The following is a 12,253-nucleotide window of genomic DNA, read 5'->3' on the forward strand; positions in this document are numbered from 1 at the left end:
CTCCCCATACCACAATCTATTAAAAGTTGTGGGTCAGGTGAACTCCATGATACACTTTGGGGTTCTCTAAACCGTGGCCATAACAAAGGCCATGTTGGATAGATTTTTGATGGACAAGGAGTCGAGAGCTATGGGTCGTAAAGAGGAAAATGGAATTGAAATGAAAAATGAATGAATATCGCTTATTGAAGCCTACGAGTAGGCTTCAATGAAGTTACTGTGAGAAGCCCCAAGTCGTCACATTCCGGAGCCTGTCCGGGGAGGCTGGTACGGGAATCGAACCGTTCTGCTGGCCTGCTTGGTCTGCTTTAAAAGCCAATGATTTAGCCCAGTGAACTAAACCAGACATAATTAGATTATTCATGATTTTATCGAACGGTGAAGCAAGCTGAAGGCGATGCATGGTCTACTTCTGCTTCTAATTCTTTTTTTAAAAAGTATTTTTATTGGAATTTTAACACAATATCAAAATTTACATAACACATAAATTTAAAAAACAGATCAAGAACAACAAGCACATCAACAACAGAAATATCACAGGTTTTCCCCGCATCTGTGACTATAGTTTTCATAATCACGTTTCCTTATTTACAATGGTGTACATAGTTACTAATACGGGACATCCTACCACCAAATTTTATTTTTTTAATAAATCTTTTTATTGGCATTTCCCATATTTATAAGCAGTTGTACACAGTCTTTTGGTTGCACAGTCTTTTGGTACCACATCTATCTTGGTGTTTGTATTAAAATTCTTATTAGGTTACTCCTCATTGCTGGTCTCGAACAGGCTTTGGAACAGCCCGACAAACTGCCCCCAAGTATCCAGGAAGCTCTCCTCTGACCCCGGATGGCATATTTTATCTTCTCCAGGTGGAGAAATTCCGAAAGGTCAGCGAGCCAGTCTGCAGCTTTGGGTGGTGCTGCCGATCGCCAGCCGAGCAGGATTCTCTGGTGTGAGATTAGGGAAGCAAAAGCGAGGGCGTTGGCCCCCTTCCCCATGTGTAGCTCTGGCTGCTCCGATACCCCGAAGATTGCCACTATTGGGCATGGCTTCACCCTCACCCCCACAACCCTGGACATTGCCTTGGAGAAGGCTGTCTCGGAGAAGGCTGTCCAGAACCCAGCAAGCTTGGGGCAAGCCCACAACATGTGGGTGTGGTTGGCTGGGTCCCTCTGGCACCGCTCATGTTTGTCCTCCACCTCCGGGAAGAACCTGCTCATTCGGGTTCTGGTCAGGTGCGCTCTATGCACCACTTTGAGCTACAATAGGCTTAGCCTTGCGCAGGAGGAGGTGGAGTTCACCCTGCTTAGTGCTTCGTTCCAGAGTCCCCATCCTACCTCTGTCCCCAGTTCATCCTCCCATTTTTGTCTGGTCTCGTCCAGTGGAGTCCGGGCTCTGTCCAGTAGCTGTCTGTATATTTTCAAACATAGCCCCCCCTTCTTGTTGATTGTGCCTATCAGGTCCTCTAGTAGTGTGGTTTCTGGGGCCCCGGGTTATCCTACTGTCTCTTTGCGGAGGAAGTGTTTTATTTGGAGGTGTCTCATTTCCTGTCCTTTTGCTAGCCTCCACTTCCTCGTCAGTTTGTCTAGTGTCGTCAGTCTGTGCCTTACATAGAAGTCTCCGACCGACAATGTGCCCCCGTCCCGCCTCCATCTTTTGAAGGTGGTGTCCAGCATGGCTGGGGGGAATCTGTGCACAGATGGGGGCCATTTTGGTTATCCCAAAGTGCTGTCTCAGCTGGGTCCACGTTCTCAGCGTGGCACTACCACCGGGCTCGTTGTGCATCTTGTTGAGGAGGATGGGAGTGCTGCTGTGGCCAGGGCCTGGAGGGTCGTTCCTTTACAGGATGCCTCCTCCATTTGTACCCAATCTGTGTTGGGTTCTTGTACCCATCCCCTCACTCTTTCTACCGTTGCTGCCCAAAACCTAGTATTATAGGTTTGGTAAGGCCAACCCCCTTTGATTTTTCTTCTTTGCAGTGTCAGTTTGGGAATTCTCTCTTACCCTCCACACAAACACCATGATTAGCCTGTCAATGTTTTGGAAAAAGGCATGGGGATGAAGATTGGGGAATGGATCTAAACAGGAAGAGGAACCTTGGCAGTACGTTCATCTTGATCGTCTGCACTCGCCCCACCAGGGAGAGTGGGAGTGAGCCCCACTGTTGAAGGTCTTTTCTTACTTCCTCCACCAGGCTGGTCAGGTTCCACTTGTGGATCTGTGTTCAGTCTCTGGCTATCTGGATCCCCAGGTAACGGAATCTGTTCTGGGCCGTTTTGAACGGGAGTCCCTCTAGCTCTGCCCCTCCCACGTTTGGGTTCACTGGGAATACCTTGCTTTTGCCCAGGTTCTGTTTGTAGCCCAAGAAGGTCCCAAACACTTTCAGTATTTGCAGAATTGCCTTCAGCCCCTCCTGTGGCTTCGAGACATAGAGGAGCAGGTCATCTGCAGAGAGTGAAACCCTGTGCTCTTTGTCTCCTCTCCGGATTCCCTTCCAGCTTTTTGCGTCCCGCAGGGCTATTGCCAGGGGTTCGATCGCTAACGCGAACAGGAGTGGGGACAGGGGGCAGCCCTGTCTTGTTCCTCTCTGTAGCTGGAAGTATTCAGAGCTGGTGGTGTTAGTTCAGACACTCGCTTTGGGAGTGTTGTACAGGCGCCTCACCCAGGCGGTGACCCCGCTCCTAGCCCAAACCGACATTTGACTCTGCCAAAGGCCTTTTCTGCGTCCAGGGAGACGATCACCTCTGGTGTTCTCTCCCCGGAAAAGGTCATTATTAACTTCAGCAGCCGCCTAATGTTTGCTGTGAGCTGCCTACCCTTGACAAAGTCCATTTGGTCCTCTGCGACCACCTCTGGTATGCAGCCCTCCAGCCTTTTGGCCAGGACCTTTGCGTAGTGGCCTTTCCGCCCGCAGCTGCTGCAGGTCGCATTGCGAGCCTGGCAGTGCTGCCGCGGGGGCTGGTTCTGGCCGCAGAAATGGCAGGCTGGAGCAGCATAGTGGCTGGCTGGAGCGGCATAGTGGCTGGCTGGGGCAGCACGGTGGCTGGCTGGAGCAGCATAGTGGCTGGGCGGCTGCGTTGCACAGGCCTGGGGGAGTCGCTGGTCGGGGGCCCATGATTGGGTCGTGGGGTCCGCGGGGAACGAGGTGAGGCTGCGGAAGGAGACCTCTATCGTGGTAGCAGCTTCCGCAGTCATTTCTAAGTCTTGGGCCCCCTTTTCCAGCAGTCGTTGGCGCACATAATTAGACCTGAGGCCCGCTACAAAAACATCGCGTACAGCAAGTTTTCTGTGTTCAGCCGCGGTAACCGCTTGATAATTACAGTCATTGGACAAATTATTGAGTTCCCTTAGAAATTCGGCGAGTGATTCTGTAGGCCGCTGGCGGCGAGTCGTGAACACATGGCGTGCGTAAACTTCGTTAATGGGCCTTAAATATATCTTATCGAGTACTGTTGGCGCTGCAGTATATGAACTGGCCGAGTTTAGCTGCATAGAGATTCTGTTGCTCACCCTCGCGTGCAGTAGACTTAACTTCTGTTCCTCTGTCGTTTTGGCTGTGCTCGCTTCTGCCAGGTAGGCCTTGAAGCACCGCAGCCAGTGGGAGAAGATTTCTTTAGCCTCCGCATCCTGCGGGTCGAGTTACAGGCGTCCAGGCTTGAGGGCTGATTCCATGATCGATCTTGACTGTTCTTAAGTCGATTAAATTGATGGAACCATCAATTCACCAGACACGTGTTTCCGATATGAATATAGGCTTTAATCGACTTACTACAGAGCCAGCCTGTTACCCGTTGATGAACTCTCAGTGAACTGCAGGCTGACTCTGGACAAGGGTATTTATATAGCAGCACTAGGGGGAGGAGTCATGGGCGGAGCCAAGGGTGGAGCCCTGTACAAGCTCCTGAGCAGTCCCAGAACTACTCCCCCTAGTGGTCGGATAACGCTACTGCGCTTACAAAGATATAGTGTGAATTATCATGTTACATCCACCACAGCCCACTAAAAAGATCAGGGGCGAGATTCTCTGCAAATGCGGAGAATCGTAAAGGCTGCCGTTGGACAGGCCGTGACCCACGGCAGCCTTCACGCCCACTTCCGACGACGATCGTCAAGGCCGCACGTCAAGCGTCACGCCGGCTGACGCGGCCGATGACGTCAGCCGCGCATGCGCAGTTTGGACAACGTCAACCCGCTCATGTGCAGTTGCCGTCTTTTCCCTCAGCCGCCCCGTAAGACGTGGCAGCTTGATCTTGCGGGGTGCGGAGGGAAAAGAGTGCGTCCGTTACGGACGCACGGCCAGCAATCGGTGGGCACCGATCGCAGGCCTATGCCCCCCTTGGCACGGCCGTGGTACTGCCGTGCCAATCGGGCCCCCAGATGCCCCAAACGGGCATCTGGCGCCCGTTTTACGACGGCAGCAAGCAGGTGTGTTTGCTGCCATGTTGAAACGGGCGTGAAGGCCCGGCCGCTCGGCCCATCGGCCTCGGAGAATCGCCGCCCGCCATAAAAAACGGCGAGCGGCGATTCATGGTGTGGGTCGGGCATGGGGGGGGGGGGGGGGGGGGGAGAATAGCGGGAGGGCGTAAAAAATGTTGGGAGGCCCTCCTGCTATTCTCCCACCCGGCGTGGGGGGTGGAGAATCACGCCCACGGTGTTAAAATATCCTCAACATCACACCAGCAAAATAGGTACTATTACCCTTTAACAATGCTAATCAACACAATAACATTTTACTGCTGTCTTTATTCCGACTCAGACAACAAAACACTCTCAGTTCTCAATCCACTTTCAAATTCAATTAGCAGACCCAGGCATACTTGCTTTACAGAGATGCTCTCTGAAACTGTTTTAAAGAAAGTTCTGTCAGAACAGTGCAGAAACTCTGGCTGTACTTCTTCCGAAGCTGCTTCTCAGCTTGTTTCTGTTCACCTTTCAGCCACACCGCTAATCAGTCCCCAGACATATATTTAAATGAACTGAAGTGAGAGTAGATGCTTGACTTCTGCTCGCATCCCAATCTGAAACTCAACTGAACTGCTTTTCTGCAAAATGCCTGGTACCTTAGCTCCTCCCATTATTTACAGCTGTTACAAGCTGAAATCTAATTAACTCCACAGGCAACCCCCTTAATCCAAACAAAACTCCATTAGTCCAAGGTGTTGATGATGCTTTAATTGCACCTCTGGCTACCAACACCTTTCAAACCACGATTCTTTAAAAGCACTACTAGTCATACACACACTGCCCAGGCTTTTAACCCTTATTGTATTTCTATAATACGATATATCTGAAATTCCTACATTCATCAGATCAGGACCAGCAGGAATGTGACAAATCAGAGGGGGGAAATTTGGTCAATTCATTTCTGGAGACAAAATGTCCCCTGAATTGCACTGAGTGTATAATATGTGAGGAAATCGGCAGTAATCCTGCTGGCCGCAATGGCCAGTTTTTGCATCATATTGTCCCTGTCTTGCCTCATTAATTGTGCATTCCTGTGAAACTTGCTGGATTGCTGGCAGGCCGTCTCTGGTTTACCAGCCCTGATGAAATCTCACCATTTCCTCAATGCGGGTGCCATATTTAAACGGGCAGAGAGTGCACACGTCACAATGCTTGAAGCACAGAAGTGCCCCACTGAAGATATGATCCCAAGGGCAAAGAGGTGTGCTGGCCCCAGATTTAATTATCCTTAATTTGTGCGCCTATTGGATACCATGGAGCCGCACCACAATGTCCTCTACCAACGCTCTGGCTGCAGCATGGGCAGCCTCTTGGGAGGCGGTAGCAGCAGTGGTGAGTGTGAACGCTGCTCAGAATAAGTCAGCTACCCAGTGCTGAAAGAGGATGAATGCTCTCATCCGTTCCGCCATGGTAATTCAACCATTTCATCACTCTCAATTCGTACTCATAAGCACGTCATGCGTCCACAGGGATCACACTCACACCTAGCTCAGTGGAGATCACCACTCATTCTCCCACACACATCCTCACATCTCCATCTGACCTTATCTCTTCTACTCATCACATCCTCATTTTGTTCATGGCTCCACTAACTACCCACAATGACAGTGTTCCTTCTCCTCTGCCCTGCCATGCATCTTGCTTGCACCCTTTCCATTTGTTTTTATGCAGGACAAGATAGCACATAGTAAAAAGGAGATCAGGGGATGGTGTGGTGGACATCAAGGGTCTGAGTGAAATCTCACTGGCCGGAGATTATGTTGACTGTTCCTGCAATGACAGTTATGTTGGTGACAAACATCCACATGAGGGTCCTGCACCAGACAATTCCCCTGTCAAGGATACTCTGAGTGCACTGTTCTTTGTGTTACACACTTGCCATGCACTAATAATCTCCATTTTCTCCACGAGGCTCATCTGCCACAAGCCCTGTGCCCTCAGGCATCTTTGACCCCAGCACAAGCGCCAAGGGGACCTCTAATGAGGAAGCTGAGGACAGAAGCTCCATCATGGCGATCACTCACAGCCTCCACCAACACAGTAATGCGCACCTCGGTGGGACCCAGATCTATAGCAGATTTGGGATCCCAGTCTGGTGAAAACAACACTCATTCAGTTCCTCCGCAGACAGAGGAGGGGATTTCAGAAGTTGCCGGCACTCTGAGCACAGCTGGAAGTGAGGAATCTGCTCCATTCCAGGTCAGGCGGTGAGCCTCTGGACTCAGTCCTGTGTTGTGTTATGCTGCTTCAGATAACACTGGCTGCTACTTGATGCAGTCTTAACGAAAGGATGCTCCAGACTCTGAAATGAGTTCAATGTGTTTATTGAACTATTAACACAGTTCTCAAACGAGTTTGACTCTCTGCTAATCTACCTGTAGTAACTCAGTCTAACTGTACCAGCTTGTTCAAAGCCACGTGCTGGGATGTGATGCTGCTGATCAACCCTGTCTAACTCTCTAGATGTCTGTCTGTGGAAAGAGGCACGATGTGAGTGCCTCATCCCTTTTATAGTGTTTATGTCATGCCCCCTTGTGGTGATGCCACCTCTGAGTGTCCTGGCTGCCCATTAGTTGTGTCCTATTCTGAGTGTTCATTGGTTGCATGTTTGCATATCATGACATCCTGGATCAGTTGATTGATCTGCAGCAGGAATCGCATGGTATCCTGTGTGGAGTCTGCACGTCTTCCCCGTGTCTGCAAGGGTTTCTTTCCTCCCACAGTGCAAAGATGCGCAGGTTAGGTGTATTGGCCATGCTAAATTGCCCTTAGTGTCCAAAAAGGTTTGGTGGAGTTTTGGGTTCCAGGGATAGGGTGGGCTTAAGTAGGGGTGCTCTTTCCAAGGGCCGGTGCAGACTTGATGGGCCGAATGGATCCCTTCTGCACTGTAAATTCTATGATGGATGATCTCTGATTGATCTCTGTGAAAGTTGATGTAATTGTGAGCCTGAGCAAAAAAGGGAATCTGTGACCTTCTGTATGAATTTGTGTGTTGATGCCTGAGAGATCCAACAGGGGCCCCTAGTCAAGCCTGGAAGGAGCGAGTAGTGTTGAATTTGAGTCTGGCTCTTACTTTCACAGTCACCGGCAAAGAATGTCCTCCGAGCCCATGTGGTGTCAATTCATGGCAAATGTTAATTACTACATCCCTGGACATATGGAGGAGTTGTTGACACTGGTTCTCTGTCATCTGCAGTAAAGGCAGGCACGTTGGTACAGCCTGGGAGTAGTGAGGGGGTGTTTTTGTTTCCTTGAAACTCTGCGTTGGGAGGGGGCAGCGCTAGTCTTGGTCTTCAGGGTTTTGCTTTTGACGAGCCTGCCTCCTCCCCTTCACTATCATCTCCTTCTTCTCTCATTTCTGTCTGCAAAATGGGAAGCATTCTGGAGTCAGAACTCGCCTGAAATACTAATCTTTCTGCCAATGATTTGTGAGTGACTGGGGGTTAATGGCCCTGGTTTTTGGTGTCACCAAAAGCTCACAAAATCTAGATTGCGTTGTGTATACCGAGGTGAACGCCCTCCAACAAATCAAGAATGACTGAGGTGAGACTGTTTTGGCTAGGTGCCTGGATGTGCTGCTCTCAGTCCAGGCTCTGGTATTCTCATACACAGCACTGTGAAATTACAGTGCTTGGAGTTTGGATGAACATCAGTTTCTACATAGGTTATACAAGATGTTGAAGGTGGCCTGGGGCCGTTCTTCTTGGAATCATCGGGCGCCACTCATGCCAAATCTTATCTGGCTGATCATTTGCACTTAACTTCATCATCACTTTGGGGAAATGCCATGCTGTGAGCAAGGGGTTAAACCCTGGAGATCAATTAGTGCTAGTTTGCGTGATGTATGAACTTTGTTTCTTCAGTTTGGTGATTTCCTTTCCTGCATTACCACAGAGAGATCGCTAACAATTCTGAGCTGTGCCATCTGCGCAATCACGGTGCTGGCAAGGTGGTGGTGAGCTTTCTCTGCCACACCACCTTGGATCCTCCCTGTGCGAGAATGCAACCTCACCCCCTCCTTTGTCGCCGGGGAAGTGAATGTTAATATTACCCTCCCCCAAAGACCTGTCACTCCATTTGCTGTATCCCTTGTTCCCAAGGTACAGGTCCACAGGTCACTGAAAGGGGCAACACAGGTGGAGAAGGTAGTCAAGAAGGCATACGGCATGCTTGCCTTCATTGGCCGGGTCATTGAGAATAAGAATTGGCAAGTCATGTTGCAGCTGTATAGAACCTTAGTTAGGCCACACTTGGAGTATGGAGTATAATGTTCAATTCTGGTCGTCACACTACCAGAAGTGTGTGGAGGCTTTAGAGAGGGTGCAGAAGAGATTTACCAGGATGTTGCCTGGTTTGGAGGGCATTAGCTATGAGGAGTGGTTGAGTAAACTCGGTTTGTTCTCACTGGAAGGACAGAGATTGAGGGGCGACCTGATAGAGGTCTACAAAATTATGAGGGGCATAGACAGAGTGGATAGTCAGAGGCTTTTTCCCAGGGTGGAGGGGTCAATTACTAGGGGGCATACAATTAAGGTGCGAGGGGCAAGGTTTTGAGGAGATGTATGAGGCAAGTTTTTTTATACAGAGGGTAGTGGGTGCCTGGAACTCGCTGCCAGAGGAGGTGGTGGAAGCAGGGACGATAGTGACGTTTAAGGGGTTTCTTGACAAATACATGAATAGGATGGGAATAGAGGGATACGGACCCTGGAAGTGTAGAAGATTGTAGTTTAGACAGGCAGCATGGTCGGCACGGGCTTGGAGGGCCGAAGGGCCTGTTCCTGTGCTGTACTTTTCTTTGTTCTTTGTTCTTGTCGTGCTTATCTGTCATGTTAGCCCATTGACATTCTGAGAGGAGGGACTTATTCCCCATGTCCACCTCCGCCCTCAGCATTGTGAGGTCACTTGCACTGTTCAAAATTGAACCCCCCCCCCCCCCCCCCCCCCCCCCCCCGCAAAAAACCCTAGCATTCCTCCCATTTGCCAAGCCAGTTCTTACCCTGCAACCTCTGAACTTACCCATGGCCACTTCCCCTCTGCCAAGCCAGCCCCCACCCTGCAGCCAATGAGAAAACACCCCTGTGCTATTGCGTGTCTGGTGGGATTAGATTTTTGTGATAGCCGATATGGCACCGCCATTGAAGCCTGCCACTGACTCACGCTGCCCAAGACAAGATAGGCGAAGGGTTCACGAATGGAGAAGCAAAGAGCAGGTCTGCAGGCACACGTCACTTCTGTACTATTTTGAAACAGGTTGGTGTGATTGCACGCCAATGCCGTCTTATGATCAATCATGGGGAGGTGATTCAGGCCAGCAGGAATTGTAATGAGTTTCAAATGAAAGGAAATGACCATCCAAAAGTTCACAAACATGAAATGCACCTGCCATCGATAGGAGGACTTGGCTCCTCCACCTGTAACTGAATCCTCGACTTCCTCACCCATAGACAACAACCAGTGAGGAAAACAATGACACCTTCTCCACGATAGTCCTCAATACAGGGACCCCACAAGGTTGCGTCCTTAGCCCCCTACTGTACTCCTTATACACCTGCAACTCTTTGGAAAAATTTGGCTCCAACTCATTCTACAAGTTTTCTGATGACACGATCATAGTGGGTCGGATCTCAAATAATGATGAGTCAGAGTACAGGAGGGAGATAGAGAACCCAGTAGAGTGGTGCATTGATGCCAATCTCTCCCTCAGTGTCAGCAAAACTAAAGAGCTTGTCATCAACTTCAGGAAGCCAAACATCGTGGTGATATTTGTGTACACATCGATGTACATAGTTATCTGTCAATGTACATAGTTATTGGTATGACCTCTGACCAGCAGGTGGTGATAGAGATCCACCATGTGACTGGAGAGATTTGGATTGGATTTGTTTATTGTCACGTGTACCCAGTTACAGTGAAAAGTATTTTTCTGCAAGCAGCTCAACAGATCATTAAGTACATGGGAAGAAAAGGGAATAAAAGAAAATACATAATAGAGCAACACAAGGTACACAATGTAACAACATAAGCACCGGCATCGGATGAAGCATACAGCGTGTAGCGTTAATGAGGTTAGTCCATAAGAGGGTCATTTAGGAGTCTGGTAACAGCGGGGAAAAAGCTGCTTTTGAGTTGTTCATGCGTGTTCTCAGACTTCTGTATCCCCTGCCCAATGGAAGAAGTTGGAAGAGTGAGTAAGGTGGGTGGGAGGGATCTTTGATTATGCAGCCTCCTTTCCCCAGGCAGCGGCAAGTGTAAATGGAGTCAATGGATGGGAGGCAGGTTCATGTGACAGACTGGGCAGCGTTCATGACTCTCTGAAGTTTCTTGCGGTCCTGGGCCGAGCAGTTGCCATACCAGGCTGTGATGCAGCCCGATAGGATGCTTTCTATTGTGCATCTGTAAAAGATGGTAAGGGTTAATGTGGACATGCCGAATTTCCTTAGTTTCCGGAGGAGGCATAGGCGCTGTTGTGCTTTCTTGGTGATAGCGTTGACGCGAGTGGACCAGGACAGATTTTTGGAGATGTGCACCGCTAGGAATTTGAAACTGCTAACCACCTCCACCTCGGCCCCGTTGATGCTGACAGGGGTGTGTACAGTACTTCGGTAGTTGTTAGTAAGTCACACTAGAGGACAGTCGCCCTAGAGAATACAGAACACAACATCGTACACACCCCTGTCTGCACCAATGGGCCTGAGGTGGAGATGGTTGACAGCTTCAAACTCCTAGGTGTAAACATCACCAACAATATATCCTGGCCCACCCATGTCCATGCTACGACCAAGAAAGCACAACAGCGCCTATACTTCCTCAGAAAATCCGCGAACAATGATCGCCTCCATGTTTACTGACTACGGGCAGGGGGGATATGGCCAGGGGCACGCACAGCATCCCAACCCCACATGCCCTCACTGCCTCTCCCCCTGACCACCTCCCTTGCCTGCACTTCCCTCCATGATACAGACCTGCTGCACTCTGGGGCCTGGGACTTATAGTGCAGTATTATAATTACAAACTGCTTAGCATATTGAAGTTGGGCAACTGGGCCTGGCCTTGACAGTGATGCTCACATTCCACGAACAACTGAAAATGTATTTTACATTGCTTATTATGGTCTATCAATACAGTAGCAGGACCCAAGCATGTCACAAATGGTTTCTATTGCTTTAAACTCCATTTAATTGTGGTTTTAGTTTTCTTTCTACACCGTGACTATTATTAAAGAATTGTCCAGATATTGTGTTTGCTGTGTAGTTACATGTTGTTTAACTTAGTTTCAGAATGCAGAGCTGAACTTTTTGAAGGTATAGATTTTCCTGGAAATGATATTACTTCAGTCCTCACGCCTGATGCCATATTCTGTCAAAAAGTTTGCACTTACCACCCTCGGTGTTTATTCTTCACTTTTGTGAAAAAAGAGTGGGACACTGACCATAGAAGGTAATGTGACTGTCATGCGTTTTGAAGTCTGTTTAAACTGAAAATTCCTTCCAAAAAATGTTCTTCTATATTGGACATGACATTTGAAATTTCAGTTTGCAGAGGAATCATTGGCCGTTATTTAACATGACGACGAGAGCCTCGCTGCTGGCTGGCGAATCACATTCTTTCAGGAAGGCCCTCCACATTCAGTGCCTATTAACTGGGCAGGAACAGGCCTTCCCCAGGATCAGGGAGTCAGGAATCCCACTACATGAGAGCTACTGGTCAAGCAGAGGCCGGCAGCTGTCATTGCAGACTACGCCACCGGTGGAGCAGTGGCTGCTGCTGGGAGTACACCCAGCCGAG

At 49.3% G+C, this 12,253-nt stretch overlaps 1 protein-coding gene across 1 annotated transcript in view; it reads left to right on the forward strand.

The window, feature by feature from the left end:
• LOC119963633 overlaps positions 1-12,253 on the forward strand; it is a 185,195-nt gene that overhangs the window by 113,081 nt on the left and 59,861 nt on the right. The window contains 1 exon segment of the mRNA XM_038792963.1: positions 11,740-11,905. Coding sequence (XP_038648891.1) covers positions 11,740-11,905 — 166 coding nt within the window.

The sequence above is a fragment of the Scyliorhinus canicula genome, chromosome 3 (genome assembly GCF_902713615.1).
Source record: "Scyliorhinus canicula chromosome 3, sScyCan1.1, whole genome shotgun sequence".
In the NCBI taxonomy this organism is placed as follows: domain Eukaryota; kingdom Metazoa; phylum Chordata; class Chondrichthyes; order Carcharhiniformes; family Scyliorhinidae; genus Scyliorhinus; species Scyliorhinus canicula.